General features: G+C 41.6%; 1 protein-coding gene across 3 annotated transcripts in view; it reads right to left on the bottom strand.

The window, feature by feature from the left end:
- dpy19l3 (dpy-19 like C-mannosyltransferase 3) overlaps positions 1 to 24,708 on the bottom strand; it is a 38,589-nt gene that overhangs the window by 4,933 nt on the left and 8,948 nt on the right. For 2 of the 3 annotated variants that reach the window (XM_058628547.1, XM_058628544.1), the window contains 15 exons: positions 24,201 to 24,291; positions 23,905 to 24,026; positions 22,726 to 22,871; positions 20,003 to 20,126; positions 19,505 to 19,639; positions 18,664 to 18,795; positions 18,251 to 18,352; positions 17,905 to 17,978; positions 15,715 to 15,876; positions 14,784 to 14,900; positions 13,356 to 13,467; positions 12,166 to 12,222; positions 10,769 to 10,851; positions 4,060 to 4,192; positions 2,139 to 2,297 (listed from right to left, as the gene is read on the bottom strand). In XM_058628547.1, coding sequence (XP_058484530.1) covers positions 2,139 to 2,297; positions 4,060 to 4,192; positions 10,769 to 10,851; positions 12,166 to 12,222; positions 13,356 to 13,467; positions 14,784 to 14,900; positions 15,715 to 15,876; positions 17,905 to 17,978; positions 18,251 to 18,352; positions 18,664 to 18,795; positions 19,505 to 19,639; positions 20,003 to 20,126; positions 22,726 to 22,871; positions 23,905 to 24,026; positions 24,201 to 24,291 — 1,749 coding nt within the window. The remainder of the gene's footprint in view (positions 1 to 2,138; positions 2,298 to 4,059; positions 4,193 to 10,768; positions 10,852 to 12,165; positions 12,223 to 13,355; positions 13,468 to 14,783; positions 14,901 to 15,714; positions 15,877 to 17,904; positions 17,979 to 18,250; positions 18,353 to 18,663; positions 18,796 to 19,504; positions 19,640 to 20,002; positions 20,127 to 22,725; positions 22,872 to 23,904; positions 24,027 to 24,200; positions 24,292 to 24,708) is intronic. The other variant, XM_058628545.1, reaches the window with a different exon arrangement.

The raw sequence follows: 24,708 nt of genomic DNA, 5'->3' as shown, positions 1-24,708 counted from the left end.
CAGTTTGTGGGTAACTTCACAAACATCGCTGAGTCGTCGTTAAAGTGCTTTCAAGAAAAACAGCTCATTAAAGGAGCTGCTCGTCCTCAGAGGGACGAGCTCCCGCCCACCCCAGACTCCTCCCACTACAACACACTTGTTTTCCTCAGACCTTTAAAATCCTTGTTCCTGCTCTGAACTCACTTTTAGTTCAAATCTCTTATTTTGTGAATTCGGTGTTTTGTTGAGATTGACCTCAGTGACACAAAGTGACCACACGAGGCAGCACAGGAGCAGCAGCAGCAGCAGCTTCTGTGTGTGTGATGTTAAAATCAGTGATTTTCTCTCTGGACTTTGGTGTGGGAGAGTGAGTGGTTTATAAAGTCTGTCTCACAGTGAGATAAAGACGTAAAGAGGTTTTGAACAGGCGGACTCTTGGGCCAGCAGGGGGCGTCGTCACTTGTGACACAGTGAAATTTAACAACAGCCTGTAGGTGTTTTTTTCTTGTTATCTTGGTCTAATGTGTTATAATAAATAACAGACTGTGAGCACAGATGTCTGTTATTGTTCCATAATGTAGATTTACTGACAGCAGGGGCTGACGTGGACGCCGTGGACGCCACACACACACACACACACACGCGCGCACACACGCACACACACACATGCACACACACACACACACACACAGAGGAAATGTAACGTTGTTGACGTGTGTCCCTGTCGTTTATTCCAGATTAAAGTGTTTAATGTGCTCGACACAGTAAATGACACGTGTGGACGTTTAACATTCATGTGCGAGTTAACGTGTCGTGACCAGCGCCTCCTGCAGGTGATTAACTTCACCCGCAGCCTCCACCTCGGCTCTGTAACCGCACACATTACATACAGTGTTTTATTAACGACACCGAGCTGATTAAATGTCATTAAACGAAGCATCTTTGATATTTGGGTCAGTTTGAGTCGCCTGTGACGTGTGTGGTGACTCTGACACTGACACACATGTAAATATACATGAACTGTATGTGACTGAAGTACAGACGAAGTACAGACGAAGTACAGACGAAGTACAGACGAAGTACAGAGTACATACACATGCAGAGGGTGTCAAAGTAACAGACATCAATCATGTCACACTTTCTCCACTGTGGAAAAGAAAAGAAAATTAAAGAAAGAAACAAAGACTGAACGATCGAACCAAAGAACAAATGAAAGAAACAAAGAAAAAATGAACGAAAGAAAATAAGAACGATTGAACAAAGAATTAAAGAAACAAAGAACAAATGAACAAACAACAGAAAGAAAGAAAGAAAGAAAGAAAGAGAAGAACATGTCAAGTAGAAAGCCAAAAGGTAAAGAGAAAAAAGGAGAGACAGACGTCGTGTTTGGTTTTTTGACATTGATGTTGTCTCTCTCTCACACACACACTCACACACACACACACACACACACACAGTCAAATAACCATCATCAAAGAGCGAGCGAGAGAGCGAGAGAGAGAGAGAGAGAGAGAGAGAGAGAGAGACGGATGACAAGTGAGATTATTGATCTCTGTGGAGATGAAGAGCTTTTAGTGAGTCAAACAAGTGACAAGTCAAAAGTCCACAGAGAAAATCAGTGATTGTAGCTGCTGCTGCTCCTCTGCTGCCTCGTGTGGTCACTTTGTGTCACTGACGTCAATCTGAACAAAGGATTTCAAACGCTGAAGTGACAAAATAAGACATTTGAGCTTAGTGATGGAGGCAGCAGTGTGTGTGTGTGTGTGTGTGTGTGATGTTAAAATCACTGGTTTTCTCTGTGGTCTTTGGTGTGAGAGAGTGAGTGTTTTACAAACTTCAGTTTCCTGTTGGAAAAGTCTGTCTATGATATTGTAAAACTTGAAGCTTGATACCTGCTGTCAATCACACTAATGTGCTGTAGTTTATCGTCTCTTTTCCTTAAAAATGTGAAGATAATGTACAAACTGACATCACGTTCTATTGAAGAAGAGCTGAAGCTCGTGACTGAGACCCTTCACCCCGCCAGAGTCGCCCCCTGGTGGTTAATGAGCTTCCTTTCCATATACAGTCTATGGTCTCCAGTGAGTCCCTGCCACAGGGGGGCGCTCACTGTGAGCCAGTATCTCATACAAATTCAAATTTAAAAGAGTTCCACCCACATGTCCGTTGTCCAGGTCGAGCAGGTCCCTCAGTCTGCAGCCGCGTCCGTGTCTGCGCTCGTAGCAGATGCTGTTCTCCAGAACCACGTAGTCGGCGCCGATCGCCGTCATGATGTCGTGGACGTCGTCGGGGGAGCGGCGAGCGTAAATCTGATACACCTGCTCCAACACACACACACACACACACACACACACAGGTGTCAATGTTTGAGTGGATCTCTGAGGACGATGTTGTTGACAGAAGAAGAAAAAGAAGAAGAAGAAGAAGAAGAAAAGTTAACTCCACCACAAACTCAATTTGCTTTAAAAAGTTGTTTAACAGATTAAAACCTTTGTCAGCTTAAGTCTACGATATCTAAAGAATGTGTTCACTGCTCTGTGTCATGGGGAAATAGTATTTTCCAACAGGAAATTACATTTTTTAAACCACTCACTCTCCCACACCAAACTCCAGAGAGAAAATCAGTGATTTTAGCTCACGGGGACACAGGAGCTGCTGGTCTACTGCTGCCTCGTGTGGTCACTTTGTGACACTGCGGTTTATTAAAGCGAACAATGTTTAACGCCGATCTGTAAAAATAAGACATTTGAACTAAGTGATGGAGGCAGCAGTGGATCAACAACTCCTGTGTGTGTGAGGTTAAAATCACTGATTTTCTCTATGGGCTTTGGTGTGGGAGAGTGAGTGGTTTACACACTTCAGTTTGTGTTCCAAGGAAACGGTGGAAAGAGGATCCTCCTGCACGGGATCAAAGGGCACAGATTGTGGAGGAAAAGATGACACACCACTTAGGACCACGAACACTATTTTAAATATTTGACATTAAACCCGTTGAAAACAGTGTCGTTTATTTTATTTCTTATACTTTAATGACGTCATTATGTTTTTAAGTATTTTTTTAAAAAGTTTTAAGCGGCTTGAAAAACAGTTTCAGTCTTAATGGGTTCCCCTCGCTGGGATAAACTAAATTAAAATGGTGTCTTCCCACTTTAACGATGATAAAAACCCTTTTTAAAAACACAAAGCATTTGTCAGAGCTGCACTCAGAGCCCTCGCTCACCTCCCTTTACTGGAACACAGCGTTTCAGACTCAATTTTCCCTGCATTACTATTCAGTCTGACTTAATGGATGCATCTTCTGATCGCATTTTCACTGAAGGTCACCGGCCTCATCTGCAGACTATTCCCCGCTCTCTCACACAAGACATTAGAGCAGAGAGCAGAGGGAGATGGACGGATGACTGGATGACTGAGTAAGTGAGTGAGTGAGTGAGTGAGTGACTGAGTGAGGCAGCTGCACCGGAGACATTGTTCATTAAATCTCTGCCCACACACAAGGTGGATTTACAGCATGGCTCATTATTTGGCAGTCAGTATTTTTGGTGGACGTATACAACAGTTCATTATTTGGCAGTCTGTGTGTTGGTGGATTTATACAACAGTTCATTATTTGGCAGTCAGTCTGTAGCTGCATTTACGGCATGGCTCATTATTGTTTTAGATTTGTTTTATTGATGTATAGAAAAGCTCATTATTTGGCAGTCAGTCTTTTGGTGGTTGTATCCAACCACTCATTACTTGGCAGTGTTTTGGTGGATATTTAGAGAATAGCTCACTATTTAGCAGTTAGTGTTTTGGTGGATAAATAGTGAACAGCTCATTATTTGGCAGTCAGTGTGTTGGTGGATGTATAGAAAAGCTCATTATTTGGCAGTCACTCTTTTGGTGGATATATAGAGAATAGCTCACTATTTGGCAGTCAGTCTGTTGGTGGATGTATAGAAAAGCTCATTATTTGGCAGTCAGTCTCTTCTTCTTCTTCACCACAGCTATCACCTCCTGACGTCAGTGTGTTCATTCTTGTGTTATGTGGCTGTTTTCCACAGCTCATGTTTTCACAGTGTCGTACAGGAAGTTTACCTGTCTGGTCCTCTCCCGCAGGTCTTTATCTTCATAATGTGGGTGGTTGGTGAGAACTCGGCCTGTGCACAGCTTGATGCCGGCCAGCAGCTGCATGCTCCCTGCAAACACGGCCCGCTTAGGAGTCTTTGTGCTGTGGACAACCACACAGAGACAGAGAGAGAGGACACATGAGTCACAGCTGTGAGTGAGTGAGTGAGTGAGTGAGTGGACAGTGTCAACACGTATGAGGTGCTGTGGTGCATTTAAAAGGCCTGTGAATAAGTGAAGTGTAAAAAAAAAAAAAAAAAAACACTGGCTGCTATGAAGTGGTGGGAGAGAAAATTCTGCTTTAAATCCATTTTTATTGCCATAAATCTGACAAATATTGATAAATGCAGTTTATTTAACACAGTTAACTGTTTGGTGACTTGTTATTTTATGTAAACATTAACGTGAATATATTATCTACACTGTAGTACACATGCCAGGCCTGTATGTGGCACTGTCACAGTTATTTTTCAGCTTCTTAAATGTGAATCTTTTCTATAAATTCAGTGTAGAAGGATGTTCCGAGGTGTCAGAGGAGATGTCTTTTGAAAAGCACGCAGGTGCATCGAGTCGTGACAATTAGAAAAGTTCTATTGAATTTTGCTTTTCGTTTATTATCTAGTTCTTTTGTTACTCGGCGTCCGCGTCGTTCAGTTTTCCACGACAGCTGCAGCGATAATGGCGACATATCGACGGCGTTCAAGGACAAAGAAGAACATTTACATCAGGGACAAACGGCAGAGGGTTATGTGAGGAGCAGAGACGACTGCACACACACACACACACACACGCTGGTTTGTGTGTGTGTGTGTGTGTTAATCTGAGTGCTGCTTGTTAACCAAACTTGACCTGGACTGACCTCTATTATAAAAACACATAGAGACTCACACTCACACATATTTTCCCAACCTGTAAATTTAACCTCTGGGTCATTTTTAATCTAAAAACATTCTCACACACACACACACACACACACACACACACACACACACACACACACACACACAGCTGCTGAAGCATTTCTGCCGCTGCTAACAATATGGGACAAGTTGACAACCAGGAGTCATATTGTTTCTCACAGAAAAAATGATGCGATATGGAGAGGGGGGGGGGGGGGGGGGGGGGTCAGGTCACGGAGCCAACAGTGTAATGACACGCAGGATAAATACAGGGTTTACGGCTGTACCCGACAAAAACAAACCACATTCATTTCTGCAGGACATGAAATCCTGTAACTGCCACGCTGGTTATGATCACCATGATCGGAAGCAACAATAATTCCTACTTTAGCCACCCGGCGCATGAAGCTGATACATACGTGAAAAGAAAAGGCAATAAAAGGGTGAATTTTTCATGTGCATTTAAAGTGATAGTTAAGGTTTTTTGTATGAGGGATTGAAACTTGAAACAAACTAAACGAGATACGAGACATTTGTCTCGACGTTAGACAAAGGTTTTTATGACATGAAACAGAAGTTTGTGTCACACACGAGAAACTCACTCTGCCACACCAAAGCCCACAGAGAAAATCACTGATTTGACTTTACAGGGACAGAGGAGTTGTTGATCCACTGCTGCCTCCATCACTAAGTTCAAATGTCTGATTTTGTGAGATTACGACTCGCGCTCACACACAGAGATTGTAATTAGTGCATCTCCTCTTCACACACACACACACACACAGTTGTAACTGTAACTCCAGCTCTAACAAGATCTATGTTCACTGTCAGAGCACTGACTGACAGATGGCCGAGGTCTGTCAGTTTTACACGAGCGGCGTAAAAACACAACGAGCAGCAGCTCAAACACGGACGTCGGCGCGGACGATATTTAAAACAACGAGGCGTCGCTTCTCTCAAGGGCCATTTCAGGCTTTTATGCCATCCTTCGAGAGCAACACTAAATAATTGAACACATACTACACTACACTACACTAACCTCTTTAAAGACGAGTGTCTTCATCAGGTCAGAAAAAACACAACAACAAAATATAAGAATCTGGATTTTTCAGCTTCGTAAATGTGAATATTTTCTAATGAGCAAAACTGGAAAAACAATCTCTAAAATATCTCTGTCAACTCCTTGGATTTGAACCGAATTTGGTACTTTTGGTACATGCTGGATTAGACACTCTACCATGAGACTCAATTTCATCTAGATCTAATCCAGATTACAGATTTGGCGGGAATTTACATGTAACATGGTTCAGTCCCATCGAGCAGATCAGGATGAATTTTGCTGTGTTCGTTTATCAAAAATATTATTATTCTTTTTCTGTGTTGATTTGAAAAATAAAGTTGTATTTCTTCTTCTCTCCATTAGGTGGCGACATAGTGTAGATATAGTTGTGGGAAAAAGAACCGCTCCACACTTCAAACGTGTCATGTTTCGCGCACAACCGATGATTTTATAATCCGACAAAGCGACGGATCTGAAGTCGGTTCATCGTGAACACGAAAAACAGACTTCAAACGTCGTACATTAGCAGCACATTATTATTATGTTATATTTAATTTTTTATAATAAAAAATCAAACTCATGATAGTTCTTACTGAGAAAAACATTTAAAGATTTCATTCTTAATACCATAAAGATATATAAGCTACTTTACTGGACTTTAATTGTATTTATACTGATAAAACAAAGACTCACAAAATGAAGCATTTGTCACTTAAAAGTCTCTCAAATCTTTGAGTTAAGTGTATTTCTGTAGCACATGTAAAGATACAATACAATACAAATACAGATATTCATTCACTTTGACTCACTGTTGCAGCACCAACAGTCACTTTATAGCTGAAATTAAAACGAGTTTGTCCGATTGTTTAGCTTCTTAAATGTGAATATTTTCTGGTTTCATGAAATATGATGAAATATCTGCAAGGATTAAGAACTGCAACGATAAATGTATCGTCTAAATGATTCATTAACTCATTTTATCGATTGATTCGTCAGTTTTAAAAGGTGTTTTCTGATTTTTCAGCTTTCTTAAATGTGAATATTTTCTAATGTCTTTGCTCCATATAATATTGAAAGAAATCATTCAAATTGAATATATTTTTTTGGGTTTGTGGACACACACACACACACACACACACACACACACACACAGGCTGGACTGAAGTGTCCGTGGCCGGCGCTGAGTTCACGTGTCAGTGAGCCGAGCAGCTAATGATCAGCAGTTTGACTGACAAACACTGAGCACAGGCTTTAAAACAGCAGCAAAAAGAAAAAAGTGCACTCTCACTCACAACTATAGCTCACAGATGGAGGCGCTGGAAGATCCGGCACTGATATGGATTTATTGACCGTCCATTTAGGACGGAGTATCAGCCTAAAGCTGAGCCGCTGCTGTTATCGAGTGGAAACTTGTGAGTTATGGCTTCACAAAAAACACATGAACTTTTTTTATCCCATTGAAGTGATAAGAGTTCAGGGTTTTTGTGGTTTGTGGGAGGCGTCATGGACGCACAGACAAACAGATTTACGCCACTTAACAAAAGGCTCAACTGATAAAGTCTTCACTTCAGGTTCAAGATATTCTTTAAAAAAAATAGATTTGTTGAACATAAAACTCAAATGTATGTCACTTACAAACTGTGTCACTCTCCCACACCAAACCTCACAGAGAAAATCAGTGACTTTAGCTCGCAGGGACACAGGCGCTGCTGGTCCACTGCTGCCTCGTGTGGTTACTTTGTGTCACTGAGGAAAAAGAGAACAAACGATTCCAAACGGCGATTTAAAAAAATCACATAGTTGAACTGAGTGATGGAGGCAGCAGTGGATCAACAGCTTCTGTGTGTGTGATGTTAAAATCACTGGTTTTCTCTGTGGGCTTTGGTGTGGGAGATTTTCAAAGTGATGCAAACTTCATTTTCCAGTTGTAATAGGCCGACTAACACTGAGATAAAGAAGTGAACAAAGTCTTTAAATGATGATATAATAAGCAGGTTGTATGTTGTATGGTGTTTTCCCCTCGTGTCTCCACTGGCAGCCATGTTGTTTTAGGTAAGAATAAATGTGTCAGGCTGGTTCTCAGAGCAGGGAGCGTGCACAGTGCACACAGTCTGTGTCATTCTATCATACAACCATCCATTTAGCCAAATAATCATGAGAATCCTCTTTAATCTTTAAATCTGATCCAAAACAAAGATCTATCTTTGAAAAAATCTCCGCTTTACATAACATCCTTTCTCAGGCTGCAGCTAACAATTATTTTCACAATCCATTTTTCTAACTATTATTTTCTACTTTTATGTAATTATTTTACGTCCAATTTTGTATCCGTTTTCCCCAGCAGCCGACACCCTGCCAGCAAGTGGCGCTATGCCTTTAAGTCATCATGTTCGTAGACGTGTTCAGGGCCGGCCTCTTATCTCACGTATGAAGTTTTGAGCAGATCGATCAATGAGCTGTGAAGTTACGGGGCACTTCCTGTTTGGTGGCGAATGAGCCAAAATGTGCCAAAATTCCGATGTTTGTCGTGACCACGCCCCTTTTAAATCTGCAAGACCTCTGGGTAACTTTTCCTCCTTCACGTCTGGGATAATTTGAGCCGTTTTTTAAGTCGGTACGATTATTGCACTCGGACGAGTTTGTTCATTTACGAAACGTTCAATCACCAAGATGGGCACACAAATTTAAAATGGCCGACTTCCTGTTGAGTTGAGGTCACGGTGCCCATGGACTTTTTCGTCCGTCTTGTGCGACTTAGTTTCGGCTTTGTCCTACGGGGTTTCACCTTTGGGGGGCGCTACTGCGGCATTTTGCAGCATTTTTACACATTTCTCTTATGTCATTAAAATATTTGCCGGTTCTGATCGGTGTACCAATTTTTGTTTGTTTTCACCAACGTTTAATGCTTCAGAAATGATTTTCTTCAACACTTTTATATGAATATGAGGCAACATGAAATCACATGATTGACAAACGTAGCTCAAATGTATCCTGATACTTTGTGGCATAAATACGCCCGTGATACAATACGTACGATTCTATCTCTGCTCTGCTGCCCGTGACACCAACACTCTCTCCGACTCTCCCATGACCTTCATTCATAAAACAACACGTCCTGCGCCTGGAGTCCGCTGGAGAAAACCCCTCCATCTTAACTCTTTCATCTGGAATGTAATTAACAGCAGCAGCAGCAGCAGCAGCAGCAGCAGCAGCTTCTTCTCTCAGCACCAAACAAGGTAATTGTAGGCAGCGGCTAATCCTCAGAGGCTAATGGGATTAGCTCCAGAGGGAAGGGAGTCCATGTCACACACAAATACGTTCAAACATCCCAAACCTCCTCCTCCTCTGAGCCTCTCCACTATCTGACTAATGGGATTAAACCAAAAAGGGCCATTTCTTAAAAATCTAATCTGGTCCTCTCAGATTACTAATGCTGCTGCTGCTGCTGCTGCTGCTGATGATGATGCTGATGATGATGATATCATTATTTAATGGAGACGAGAACACGATAAAGATTGATTTTGTTTGGAGTCTTTGTCGATGATCGGACATTTTCTCATGTAAATGAATCCTCACTGTGTTCCTCCATTCACGTTCAAGGTGTCAAACTCGTGGGGGGGGGGCTGCAATCTATGTCATGTGACCCATCACTTAAGATGTCTGTTTATGATATTTATAGATTCATTTCGTATAATAAATACTACTTTTTGTGTGTGTGTCATTCCACTTTTATGGAGGTCACATGTTCACGTCTTTATCTCACTGTTACACAGACTTTACATCAGGAAACTGAAGTTTGTAAACCACTCACTCTCCCACACCAAAGCCCAGAGAGAAAACCAGTGATTTTAACATCACAGCACACAGGAGCTGTTGATCCACTGCTGCCTCCATCACGGAGTTCAAATGTCACGTTATTTTGTAATTAAAAATAATTTGTTCTAATTAACCTCAATTACACAAAGTGACCACACGAGGCAGCAGTAGACCAGCAGCTCCTGTGTCCCCACGAGCTGAAATCACTGATTTTCTCTGTGGGGTTTGGTGTGTGAGAAACACGCTAACATTTTCTCAAGATATCATAGAATAAAGCCGGTGTAGATTTTGTCAAGTGGCTGAAATCTAGTGTTTTTCTTGTGTTCCCAGTGGCAGCACAGGGGGCGCACAAAGCCAATTACTCAAAGCATCTACTATCTGTCAGATCCTCCTACAAACACACTTTATCTAATGGATTTTGAGGTTGTACGGTGTTGCATTGTTAAATCCTTGCTCCCCATCTAACCGGATGACGACCAGTGAGTCACAAACACACACACACACACACACACACACACACACACGCACAGCAGCCACGGCGGCGGCAGCGGCACAGAGCCACTCCGAATCACAGCTTCATCTGTGATCCCATCAGACTGATGCTCCCGATCGAAAAAGCCCGATCGCAGAAACCCCCGAGGTGTGTTCGAGCTCTGCCAACAGCTGGGTGTTTTCCAGCGCTGCCATGTCTTATTCATGGAGATCGCTCAGCCCAGAGACTCCCACACACACACACACACACACACACACACACACACACACACACACAAACACAAACACAAACACACACACACACAAACTTATCAAAGCATCACGGAGCGAGAAAGCTGATCTGCAGAAACAGGCTAATCAGATTTGTGTCTTTTTTGATGTGTGATATGTGTGTGTGTGTGTGTGTGTGTACCTAATCCAGGTCATGAGCTCCACAGTGTCTGGATCATAAAACTCCCTCAGTTCTGATAACTCCTCCATCAGCTTAGGCCAGAACTAGAGAGAGAGAAGCACAGACAGAGCGAGGCAGGTGATGAAAAGAGGCTGTAAAGCAGAATGTATCACACTCTTATACCTTAAAGAGATAGTTTGGGGTTTTATTTAAGTGCGGTTGTATGAGGTGCTGATTTATAGTCAACGACAACTGAGCGAAACCAACTGGAATGGCTCAAAGAAACGTGGCTGCCAGTGTGAACACAAGGAAAACTCGTTATAGACACTTAACACAAAGGCTTACCTAATAAAATATCTGCCTTTTACAATCTACCATACGTTAAAAAGTGTCTTCACGTCTTTATCTCACTGTTAGACGGACATTTTCCAACAGGAAACTGAGGTTTGTGTCAGCGGACGAACTCCTGCACCAAAGCCCACAGAGAAAACCAGTGATTTTAACATCACACACACACACACAGGAGCTGTTGATCCACTGCTGCCTCCATCACTCAGTTCAAATGTGTGATTTTCTCACTTCAGTGTTTGAAATTCATCACTAAGATTGACCTCAGTGACACAAAGTGACCACACGAGGCAGCAGAGGACCAGCAGCTCCTGTGTCCCCGCAGCTAAAATCACTGATTTTCTCTCTGGGCTTTGGTGTGTGAGAGTGAGTGCTTTACAAACGTCAGTTTCCACACTATTGTTGTTGTTTTTTAAATATGGAAGGATATAAAGTTCACAACAAACATATTTATGATTAAAAAGAAATCTATCATTATTAAAAATTACATTTGATTTACGATATTTCTAACATGATTTCAAAATAAAAGTGTATGTTTTGATACAGAATGATTTTTATAGTGGTATTAATTATTATCTTTATCTTGTGCTGCTGTGACAATGTAATCTTATTTTATCTCGTTTGCAATTAAAAAACAAAATGAATCTAAAAATATCAATATTTTCTCTTTGTGTCTCATCTGGCAGCCATGTTGTGAGCAGACGGTGGCCAAGTGGAACGGGAACTTGGCTTGTTGCCGGTTTGAATCCCAACAGCCCCCTATCTATGTGTCAGTGCCTCACAAAAAAACCTGAACTACACCTTTAAATATAATCCCATGGCCCTGAATCTGACAGCATCGTTTACAGCTGCTCACAATCACGTCAGGAAATAAATTAAAAGGGATGTAACGGGATCTAAACCTCCGGTTATGATCTCATTGTCATCTGTAACATTTGTGTGTGTGTGCGTGTGTGCGCGTGTGTGTGTGTGTGTGTGTGTGTGTGTGTGTGTGTGTGTGTGTGTGCGTGTGCGTGTCAGTCTCTATAATGAGACTGATGAACATAAAGCATCAGGAAAAAGCAGCAAACCTTGTAATACAGGCAGCCGATCATTGCCAGTGGAAGAGCAAATCTGACGAGGCGTAACTGCAGAGAGGGGGGGAGGGGGGAGAGGGGGGAGAGAGGGGGGAGAAAAGGGCTTTAATGAAATGAAGGAATACAAATGTATGAGAGGAACGTGGCAGTGAGACAGAGACGTAAGTGAGCAGAGATAACACGAGCAGCTCTGCCCTCCAGAATCATCAACGCCGCTCTTATCACGCCATCATGACAACACTGACACCTAGTGGCTCCATGAGTAATTGTATGTTAGACACCAGGACAAGAAACGAGGCCGTGGATCCAGATTCAACTCCCAATCTGTCAGGTTAGGATGATACGGATTATAAGATTTATAATTTATACATATCCCAACATTCTCCATAAATATATGGATATAAAAATCACGGTTACTCAGATTAACTCAGATTATTCAAATTTACTCAGATTAACTCAGGTTTTATCAGATGAACGCATATTACTGAGATGAACTCAGATTACTCAGGTTTACTCATGTTTACTCGGGTTCACTCAGGTTTACTCAGATTAGCTCAGATTAGCTCAGGTTTACTCAGATTAGCTCAGATTAGCTCAGATTAGCTCAGGTTTACTCAGGCCTGGGGCCAAACAGGATCTCATTAACACAGTGAGAGGAGAAACATCTCCACAGGCTGAAAACAAACCACTGTTTATGTGTTTACTCTGAGGTGAGTGAGTGAGTGAGTGAGTGAGTGAGTGAGTGGCCAGAGGAGCTGGACAAAGCCTGGACTCAACACTTGCCTGCGGGCAACATGTGAATAAATGTGTTTTCTGTAAGAGCTGAAAACACAGCAGACTGTTAAAGGAACAGTTCAGAGTTTCCTCAGGGACACTGCACTGTTTATGGAAACAAGAACAACATCACGGATGGAACAGACTCTGACTCAGACTCTGTTTCAGTAGATATCAGGAACACTGTGGAGACAAAGGCTCATCTGATAAAACACATGTATGATGTCAATCAAAGGTTCTATGACACTGGACGTGCTTTAGTGAAGTAGAAATGTACGTCTAAACTCCTGAAGGTCTTTATCTCACCGTGAGACAGACTTTTCCAACAGGAAACTGACGTTGGTAAAGCACTCACTCTGCCACACCAAAGTCTATAGAGAGAATCAGTGATTTTAGCTGGAAGTTCATACCAGAAATTTACTGTTGCAGCGGAGAGTGTTGAGAAGCAGCGTCCACAGCTCTGTCCCGCACACGCCGTAGGCCGCCACCGCACACATGTGACCGGTCCATATGTACTTCATCCTGCACAGAGGAAGAAGGAGGAGAGAGTCTGGAGGGTTGAGAGACAGCCCCATCGTCCCCACGTTCACTGGGATTTCACTTCAGTGACTGAAGGACTGAACCATTCTGTCCACTCATCTCAACTCATGATTCACTCTCACTCAAAACAACTGTTTTACAACGTCACGTGTTTGTGGAAAGAAACCACGTCACCACAGTTTTACGCAGCCGTGCTGTGACGACTCCGCCCACGTCGAGGAGGAGCTACAACTGTATAATGGAAAAGAACCATACATTTACAGTGAAATCCCGGGGAAAGTTTCCCATTGGGATCATGATTCCCGGGGAAAGTTTCCTCCCCTCTGTGACCCCAGAGTGAGGAACAGGTTTACTATGATTTCAGCACTTTCTCTGAACTGCTGATCAAGAACCAAAGGGCAAAAGTGCAGGAAGTCATTTGTTTCTGTCAGACGACTGCTTTGCATTTCACAAGAAAAGAAAAAAGAAAAAGGGATTGAGATTTATTTTGTGTGAGGCTGCACTTTTTCCTCCTCCTCACGACTCCGTCTCTGTATCCATCAACAATTTCTCACCTCATTTGGTTTCTCTGTGCGTTTTCATCTTTTGCCCATTAAAACTGTAACTCCTGGAAATGAATCGTTGAATATTAACGCCGCGCTTTAGACACTAAATTAACTTTAACCACGCTGGATCCATTATACTCAAGTACACTAAGTCTTCCTGCTAAACTCTGTCATGTTTGAATTGAACGCCTCTCATATTGGGTTAAGGGAACATTCTTAAGAGCAAGTGTTGAAATGAAAGTCTCTGTGATGCAGTAAAAGAACAATGTGTTATTAACGATCACGACATTTATAACATTAGCTGAAGAAATGATGAGAAAAAAGATCTGTGTTCGCTGGAACTCTGTCTTTATATACTTGATATACTTTATATTCTACTTTATATCATTTATATACACGATATACTTTATATTCTACTTTACTATACAATTCACTCATTCATACACAGTGAAACTATTGCTGTGTTCCATTTAGATTGGAAGTTGGAACTGAGGGAAACTTTAAGTAGATTTTGGAATTTTAAGTAGATTTTGGCTTAGTATCGGTTCATCAGAGCTGAAGAGCTCAACCTCGTCAGAGCAGGAACTAAAAAAAATTCCATATTTTGACCCACATGTACGACAAAGGGACGGAATTTACGAGGGTCTCTGAATGCATCTCGTTAGCTCAACACTTTGACTCGCTCTCATGCACTGGACATGAAGAACGTTCAACAGATTCACTTAAATCAACATTGAGGGAGTTCAGTCTCACCTCATGGTGCTGAAGGCCACGAGGCCAAAGAACAGAGTGTGCAGGACGTTGTAGGCCACGTCTGCACGTAAAGCCACCGCGTGGCCTTCTGAGGCTGCTTTCCTCTCCTGAGACCTGCTGACAAACCAGAGACAACAGAGAGACATGAAAACAGCTCTGACACTGCAGCAGAGACACACGGGAGGACACGCGAGGACACAGAGACACACAGACAGGCCTGAGGGCATTGATGTCGCTCTCACAGTGTGAGAATCAGACAGACGCCGGCCCTCCAACTGAAATCTAATCCCGCTCGGGCTCTTCCTGAGGTGAAGTGAGGTAAATGGGATTAAATTAATTTCTGAACGAGGTTAGTATTACCGCCGTGTTGATATGCTAATGTGTTTAGCTCGATGTGGTCCTTCAACTGGCACCACGGGGCGGGGGGGTTCAGGAGGCAGCAGGTAAGTGATGTGGAGGCGGAGACATGTGGACAATAAATGTAACCACTCACTCTCCCACACCAAAGCCCACAGAGAGAATCAGTGATTTAAACATTACACACACACAGGAGCTGTTGATCCACTGCTGCCTCCATCACTAACTTCAAATGTCTTCAATAAAGATTTCAGGGTTTGAAATTCTTAATTTAGATTTAACACAGTGGCACAAAGTGACCACACGAGGCAGCAGGAGCCCAGCAGCTCCTGTGTCCCTGTGAGCGAAAATCACTGATTTTCTTTATGGGCTTTGGTGTGTGAGAGTGAGCGGTTTACAAACTTTATTGTTTAACTTGATATTATATTATTTTGTTTTTCTCATCTCTGGGGATATGTCGATATCTGATCCTAATCCTAAAATCATTATAAATCACACAAATCCACAGTGAGCCATGGTCTCCTCTCCTCTCGTCTCCTCTCGTCTTGTCTCCTCTCCTCCAACCATCATCTACCTGAGGTTGTGCAGCGCGGCCAGTGCCAGCGTGCCGCTGAGCAGCAGCAGTGTGAGGATGTAGGGGTAGAGCAGGAGAGTCGCAGCAAGTCGCTCCAGAGTGTCGAGAGGCAGACGTCCAAAGGCTTCTTCACACAGATACAGACTGGCATCAAAGTCCCTGCTGCAGGAGGGAGGAGACAAATGTCAACAGTTCAAACTGTGGTGCTCGCCCTCAAATGTTCTACTTTCTGTCATTTTTCAGCTTCTTAAATGTGAATATTTTCTACTTTCTGTCATTTTTCAGCTTCTGAAATGTGAATATTTTCTAGTTTCTGTCATTTTTCTGCTTCTTAAATGTGAATATTTTCTACTTTCTGTCATTTTTCAGCTTCTTAAATGTGAATATTTTCTAGTTTCTGTCATTTTTCAGCTTCTTAAATGTGAATATTTTCTACTTTCTGTCATTTTTCAGTTTCTTAAATGTGAATATTTTCTACTTTCTGTCATTTTTCAGCTTCTTAAATGTGAATATTTTCTACTTTCTGTCATTTTTCAGCTTCTTAAATGTGAATATTTTCTACTTTCTGTCATTTTTCAGCTTCTTAAATGTGAATATTTTCTACTTTCTGTCATTTTTCAGCTTCTTAAATGTGAATATTTTCTAGTTTCTGTCATTTTTCAGCTTCTTGAATGTGAATATTTTCTAGTTTCTGTCATTTTTCAGCTTCTTAAATGTGAATATTTTCTACTTTCTGTCATTTTTCAGCTTCTTAAATGTGAATATTTTCTACTTTCTGTCATTTTTCAGCTTCTTAAATGTGAATATTTTCTACTTTCTTTCATTTTTCAGCTTCTTTAATGTGAATATTTTCTACTTTCTGTCATTTTTCAGCTTCTTAAATGTGAATATTTTCTACTTTCTGTCATTTTTCAGTTTCTTAAATGTGAATATTTTCTACTTTCTGTCATTTTTCAGTTTCTTAAATGTGAATATTTTCTACTTTCTGTCATTTTTCAGCTTCTTAAATGTGAATATTTTCTACTTTCTGTCATTTTTCAGCTTCTTAAATGTGAATATTTTCTACTTTCTGTCATTTTTCAGCTTCTTAAATGTGAATATTTTCTACTTTCTTTCATTTTTCAGCTTCTTAAACATGAATATTTTCTTGTTTCTTTGCTCCATAAAAACAAAAAAATCATTCAAACTTAATCATTTTTAGTTTGTGGACAAAAACAAAGACTTTTGAGAAACATCATCATTTCCAGAGTTTGACAAACACTGATCGATTTTCTGACATTTTATGAAGCAAACTATTAATCGTTTAATGGATGAAATAATAAAAAAAATATTATTAATAATAATAATGGGAAAAAGAGCCGAAGTAGTGTTGGAACTGTTTTGTTGAAAAGCTCTTTAAGTCAGTCTTTTTTTAAAGTGTTAATTTCTTTTGTTATATGCGACAGTGACAAATAATTTGACTGAGAATTGAGATTTAGAGAGAGAAAAAAAGGAGACAGTTATAGAGAATATCAATGAGTGAGAGACACAGGAACAGAGAGAGAGAGAGAGAGAGCAGCACATTTCCCTCTGACTCGTGAATAATTGAAGGGCCACACACACACACACACACACACACACACAGAGTGTGTGATTGATGGGAGGCCTGCTGGTGTTACCTCTCCATCTATTATTCACACACACTAACACTCCAGGTGCTATCACGCTGGTGCTGAGTGAATAATACAGTCAAACTGGATCAAATCACCACGTGTGAAAACTCTGTGTGTGTGTGAGCACAAATCTTTGTTAATCTATTGATACAACTGCAAAAAAACATGACCATTAAATATTAATAAGTTACTTTCACTGCCATAGAAAATAAGATCAATATGAACATGTGGGCTAAGTTTAATGTTTGTTACTGATGGCAATTTTTTTTTAATTTTTTCACTAATAGACAGACTTTAGACCTGGAAACTGAAGTTTGTAAACCACTCACTCTCCCACACCAAAGCCCATAGAGAAAACCAGTGATTTTAACATCACACACAGGAGTTGTTGATCCACTGCTGCCTCCATCACTAAGTCCAAATGTCTTATTTTCAAATAAGACATTTGGACTTAGTGATGGAGGTCAATATATTGTGTGTGTGTGCGCGTGTGTGTGTGCGCGTGCGTGTGTGTGTGTGTGTGTGTGTGTATTCATACCTGGTATGCCCCAAGGCAAACTTTGACTTGATGAATTTAAAGATGTGCTCATCTGATCTGAGCTGAAGTACTTTCTGTAAACACACACACACACGCACAGATAAGGTTGTCTCGTTATGGGTAAAGAACTCACTGAGATGTATAAATAAATAAAGAAATAAATAAAGTCAAGCTCAGATCACATGTTGGTGTCACAGTGTTTTTTGAGAACACAACAGTAGCCACGACTTCATGTCCCACATCAAAGCCCAGAGAGAAAATCAGCTATGTTAAGACATCACAGTGCAAACGTGAACTCTACGTCCAGCGTTGGAAATAAGAAATAAGAAAATCACGTGAGCGCCACCTTGGCCAGGTAGTTGATGGTGACGGTGAGGAGCAGAACCATGGTGCTGTGGAGGAGGAGCTTCCCCACGCGAGTCAGCGGACTTCCTGTCTTCAGAGAAGACTGTGGGGACGAGACGGGGACAACAGAGCAGTTAGACATCGAGTGTGTGTGTCAGGATCAGGATCAGGAGGTCTCGCCAGAAAACACGAGCACGCCCTTAACCAGGTAACAATGACCAGTGGTCAGAAAATGGTGGCCTGTGGGCCAAAACTGGCCCGCCTGCATCAGTATCTGGGAACAGAGCTTTTATTCTGAAAATGCAAGAATAACTACATGTATATGTCAGGATCAAAGAAGAAGAAGCAGTCATTCTTAAAAGTTAAAGTGTCAACAGTGATGATGTAGAGACACACACACACACACAGACTGACCTGACAGTGTCTGATGAAGAGCGCAGCGACGATGAAGCTCACGACCAGTGACCCCAGAATCATGGAGTTACAGAACTGCACGAGCCACACACTCAGCAGACCACTCAGCTGAACAAGGTACAGAGTGGTCACCTGCACACACACACGCACGCACACACACACACACACACACACAGACACACACACACACGCACACACACACACACAGACGCACACGCACACGCACACAGACACACACACACACACACACACACAGACACACACACACACACGCACGCACGCACACACACACACACACAGAGAGAGTAATCAGTCAGAAGATGCAGGACTAAAACCACGTAATTGAACAGAAAAAAATGATTTTAAACACTGAAGAAAAGACTCGAGTGAAGTCTACGAAATCTTTAAGAACACATTCACGTCTTTATCTCACTGTGAGACAGACTCTTCCAACAGGAAACTGAAGTTTGTAAACCACTCACTCTCCCACACCAAAGCCCATAGAGAAAACCAGTGATTTTAGCTCACGGGGACACAGGAGCTGTGTGTGTGATGTTAAAATCACTGATTTTCTCTATGGGCTTTGGTTTTGTGTTAAAAAGAACGGTCTAACTGTGAGTTAACGACATAAACACGATCTTTATTCATCAGAGAATTAAGCAGGTGTATATCTAAAAAGGTGTATATATAAAAAGACGAGTCTTTTGTTCAGTGGCTGGCAGCCGTGTTATTTTCAGTACAGCATGTCTCAATCTGGTTCCCAGAGCAGATTAAGAAGATTAAGCAAATAACGTGTCAGTCCCTCATACAAACACACTTCAAACAAATGAATGGGACAAACCTGCGAGGTGGTGATGAAGTCGAGACAGTCCAGGGTGTAAATGACGAGAGCCTGGACGAGGAGGATGAACTGGTTGAACTGCCACGTCAGACAGAAGCAGAACGTCGTCACATACATCAACCACACCATCACCTTCTGAGGAGAGACCACACCCACACACTTACAGGTGTTATCGAAAATAAAGCTGCTGGTCTACTGCTGCCTCGTGTGGTCACTTTGTGTCACTAAGTCAAGTCTAAATGAAATGTTTCACAAAATAATACATTTGAACTTAGTGATGGAGGCAGCAGTGGATCAACGACTCCTGTGTCCTGTGTTTGTGTTCAAAGATGAACAAAAATTGTGCAGTAAGAAACACACACACACACACACACACACACACAGAGAGTTAGAAGTGCTTGCTCTCTCAGCGCCTGCAGACCACGGAGCAGACAGGAGGCGTGAACGTACCGAGGTGGATCCATGATGTGCGTGGATAGCGTGGACTGGTGTGTTTACCTGCTGTAAAGCGCTGAGCTGAGGCCTGAGGTAACAGGTGACGGCAGCGACCTGCAGCGCGAGGAAGGGCAGAGACCAGTTCTCTCTGAGCGAGATGGTGAACTCCACTCGAGTGGTGTCAACCCTGGAGAGGAGGGGAAGAGGAGGGGAAGAGGAGGGGAAGAGGAGGGTGAGGACTGTAGAGAGCCTGGTTCTGATATTACGGACACAGAGTCGACGCCGACTGCAGCAGCTTGAGACGCAGATGCTCAGTGAAAACGTCGCTGCCAGCGAAAAACACAAGGAAGAACAGATTTTAGCCTCTTAACGAAAGGCTTATCGAATAAAATCGGAGTCTGTTTGTGTTAAGAATATTTTTTTTTCGCAGTTACACAGCTTTTTCAAACAGGAAAGTGAAGTTTGTAAACCACTCACTCTCCCACACCAAAGCCCATAGAGAAAACCAGTGACTTTAACATCACAGCACACACGAGCTGCTGCCTCCATCACTAAGTTCACATGTGTTATTTTGTTAATTCGGCTTTTAAAATCCTTCATTTGGATTAACCTCAGTGACACATAGTGACCACATGAGGCAGCAGAGCAGCAGCTCCTGTGTCCCCGCAGCTAAAATCACTGATCTTCTCTATGAGGTTTGGTGTGTGAGAGTGAGTGTTTTACAAACTTCACTTTCCTGTTGTAAAAGTCTGTCTCACAGTGAGATAAAGACGTGAACATGTTCTTCAGACATCAGTAGATTGTATTGGGTGACCCCAGCCTGAGGTTGTGAGGGTTGGTGTCAGTAGCACATATCGGTTCATTTAAAGAAAACATGAACTACTACATAAGTGAGAGAAAATCCTTCAATAAATAAGCTTTTAGAGAGTATATTGTACTGAAGTTCACTTGAGCTCCATACGTCACCTTTTACTTTTCCGAATGCGGCAAAACTTTGGTGCAGCTTTTCTAAAACTCCAAAACGTTGTGTTGTTTACAGAGGTCACCACAGAAATCTCGTCTGTCTATTGATCCAAAAGGACAGTGAAGATAATGCCAGCAGGGTTTCTGAGCTCATTTCAACCTTGGGCACATTTCCAAAAAACAAAAAAACAACCCAGAGAGAAAAACTCTGAAATAAAAAAGTGTTTTCATGCTCACTTTGATACCAGCACGACTGCAGCACCTCAAACAAACATGTGCTGGATCTGTTTCCAAGAACGGTTTCATTTTAATTTGTAGATAATATCCATCAGATAAAGCTGTGGGTGAAACTAAGTGTAAAAATCTAATTATCACATCCGTGAAGTCACGTAGTTTTCACAGAGATTAAGTCGAGGAAAGTGCTGATCAACACGTGTGAACCTCTCGTACTTTTTTTAGGAAACAAATGTGTTTGCAGGGAATTGTTGGAGCGCTAAAATATGACATGTTTCAATTGTTTGTGTGAAATCTGCTCAAATATGCATGATAGAAATATTTATATCAGCGCAACAATAATAATAACAATAATGTTAATCATGAACTGAGTGCTGATATTAATATATAACATTTTTACAACAGTTTTTGGGAAGGTGACATTTTCTTCCGCTAGGAACAAATGTGTCAGTTTTTTAAATAAACTCTCTAACAACTTTCTGTCTTCATGAAATTGACAAAAAAACAACAAAATAAAAGCTTTAAAGTGATAAAACGTAACTAATAAAATCTATTTTAACACATCTCCAAGTTTGTCAACTGCTCACTCTCCCATACCAAAGTCCATGAAGAAAATCATCATTTTTAGCTCACAAGGACACAAGGTTGGTCTACTGCTGCCTCGTGTGGTTACTTTGTGTCACTGAGAATAGTACAAATGATGGAATTCAAAGACAGAAGTCACAAAAATACCACATTTGAACTGAGTGATGGAGGCAGCAGTGGATCAACAACTCCTGTGTGTGTGTGTCTGTGTGATGTTAAAATCACTGATTTTCTCTATTGGGTTTGGTGTGGGAGAGTGAGTGCTTTAGTTTCCAGGCAGAGAAGGCCATGTAACTGCAGGATGAAGCAAGAAACATATTCTTAAGATATCATAGACTTCAGCATGTTTAGATTTGATGAGATGAGCCTTCTGTTCAGAGAGTTCTAAAAGCTGTTTTTCTTTTGCGTCCCGGCTGGCAGCCATGTTCTCAGGCTGCTTCATGTCAGAACCTCATTCACTGAACCCTTCTGTACAAACAGCATGTACATACACTGTCATGTACATGCTGTGGACAGTCATTCATATATATATGTATATACTTTTTGCTATGAAACGTAACCTCACTTCCTTTTCTGTTAATGTTTATATTTCTAAATAAAGGTCTGACTGTGTTTCACTGGTAAAAAGTGAAACGTTTGCTTGTATTTGCTTTGGTTAGCGCTTCACAGCAGCACCGGATTAAACCTGTGCTGCTTATATATATATATATATATATATATATATATATATATATACACATACTGTATATATATATATGTATATATATACATACTGTATATATATATATATATATACACATATGTATATATACTGTATATATACGGTATATGAAGAATCCACAATTCTGTGTGAACTACTGTATATTAAAAAGAAACAAAAACCTCTAATTCACAGAGTCAAATGCCAGTTTGACAGGGAGGCAGAAACTCCCCTCGTCCTTTCACCCTCTCACACTTCCTCTCTCACACACACACACACACATACACAGAGAGTCATTACTCACCTGTTGAGGATGTACCAGATGCCAGTGAGTGCACCAGCCAGCCAGGAACCGGACAGGAGCCACGCGGTGAGGTACAGAGCGATCACATACACCGCTTGGAGCGAGAACACAGTGTAGATGTAGAAATACACTGGCTCCAGGTATGACTGATCACACACACACACACACACACACACACACACACACACACACACACACACACACACACACACACACACACACACAGTGGTTCATTAGTGTGTGTAAATGAGTGCAGAGACAGTGAGTGACTCAGGAACACTGTGGCATTTTCAAAGTTGGGCTGTGATATTTCAGTGTGTGTCAGCGCTGTCACATCAGTGCTGACACTCTGTGGCTGCTCTTCACTTAATTGATGTTTCACCACAGAAATCTTTTCCCCTAACTTTCCCCGAGTGTTTGCCCAAAGAGCAAAATGCCAAAAAAAGTAAGAAAAAGAAAAAGAAAGCACTTCAATTACCTGGAAGTCGCCTAATGACATTATCATAGCAATGGCTTCAGTGGTTAAAGTGACAGTTTTTTAAAGTGCGCTTGTATGAGGTACAGACACGTAGTCATTGCTGCCCCCTGCTGGTCAAAGAACCAGGATAAAACAGATGGAAGCAAACTCACCGAATAAAAGAAATCCACCTGCTAAAGAGTACGTTTGCCACTTTTTCAACAGCTCACTCTCCCACACCAAAGTCCATAGAGAAAACCAGTGATTTTAACATCACACACACACACACACACACACACACAGGAGCTGTTGATCCACTGATTCACCTCCATCACTAAGTTCACATGTGTTATTTTGTCACTTCGACATTTAAAGTCTTTCGTTGACATATACATCAGTGACACAAAGTGACCACACGAGGCAGCAGCAGACCAGTGATTTTCTCTATGAGGTTTGGTGGTTTGGTGTGGGAGAGTGAGTGTTTTACAAACTTCAGTTTCCTGCACCAGTGAGATAAAGACGTGAACAGACTTAAGCAGGCACAGACTCTTTTTTATCAGTTTTGTCAGTTTTATCAGTCTTTTCTTGTGTCCCCGCTGGGGGACGTCCAGGAGGGACAGCACTCGGAAGGTTGCAAGTCAATAAATGTGGTTAAAAATGTCCCAAAAAAAGAAACAGAAACATGTTTCCTTCACAGGTCTATTAAAGATCTCATGTTTTACCTGAATGGGCAGCAGTCTGTAGAGAACAGAGAGGAAAACCTCCTGGTAGATATTCATCCTCTGCAGCAGGTTAATGCTCCTTTTTGACTCGGTCAGGTTGTCATGGATCAAATCTGAGAGGCCTATGAACACATGAACACATGAACACACAGTGCAGTCACTTAAAACGATTTCTTTAATTAATATACTGACCGGACAAAATCCGACTCGACTCAAATCTGAAATTCCGACGACAAATGAAACGCAGCATAAATAATCATCACATGATGAGAAATGTAAAATGGCCGCTCACATACCTTCCTGAATGGACGGGGCGTGTAACATCTGCTTGTAGTACGAGTAATAAAGTCCACACTCGGTCCGAAAGGAAATCTCACGCTCCACTTCCTGGAAGCAGGAAAAAAAAACAGACAGTTGTGATTAATATAGAAAACTGATCTCCTGACACTAGATGACGACGACATGAAGGACGGAGGCAGCAGCTCTCGTCATTCCAAAACTTAGGAATGTCACACCAACACACGAGACTCCAGGAGCAAATATTTACAGGAATATTAATGATTTCATTCATTCACAGGATCTCTCTGTCCACCAACAGACTGCCAAATAATGAGCTTTTCTCTATATCCACCAACAGACTGACTGTCAAATAATGAGCCGTTCTCTCTATCCACCAAAAGACTGACTGCCAAATAATGAGCCGTTCTCTCTATCCACCAAAAGACTGACTGCCAAATAATGAGCTGTTCTCTCTATCCACAAAAAGAGTGACTGCCAAATAATGAGCTTTTTTTTATCATGTCT

Source organism: Solea solea, chromosome 5 (genome assembly GCF_958295425.1).
Source record: "Solea solea chromosome 5, fSolSol10.1, whole genome shotgun sequence".
In the NCBI taxonomy this organism is placed as follows: Eukaryota; Metazoa; Chordata; class Actinopteri; order Pleuronectiformes; family Soleidae; genus Solea; species Solea solea.
Note: the sequence above shows the minus strand (reverse complement) of the source record. Positions and strands in the feature narration are given on the sequence as shown.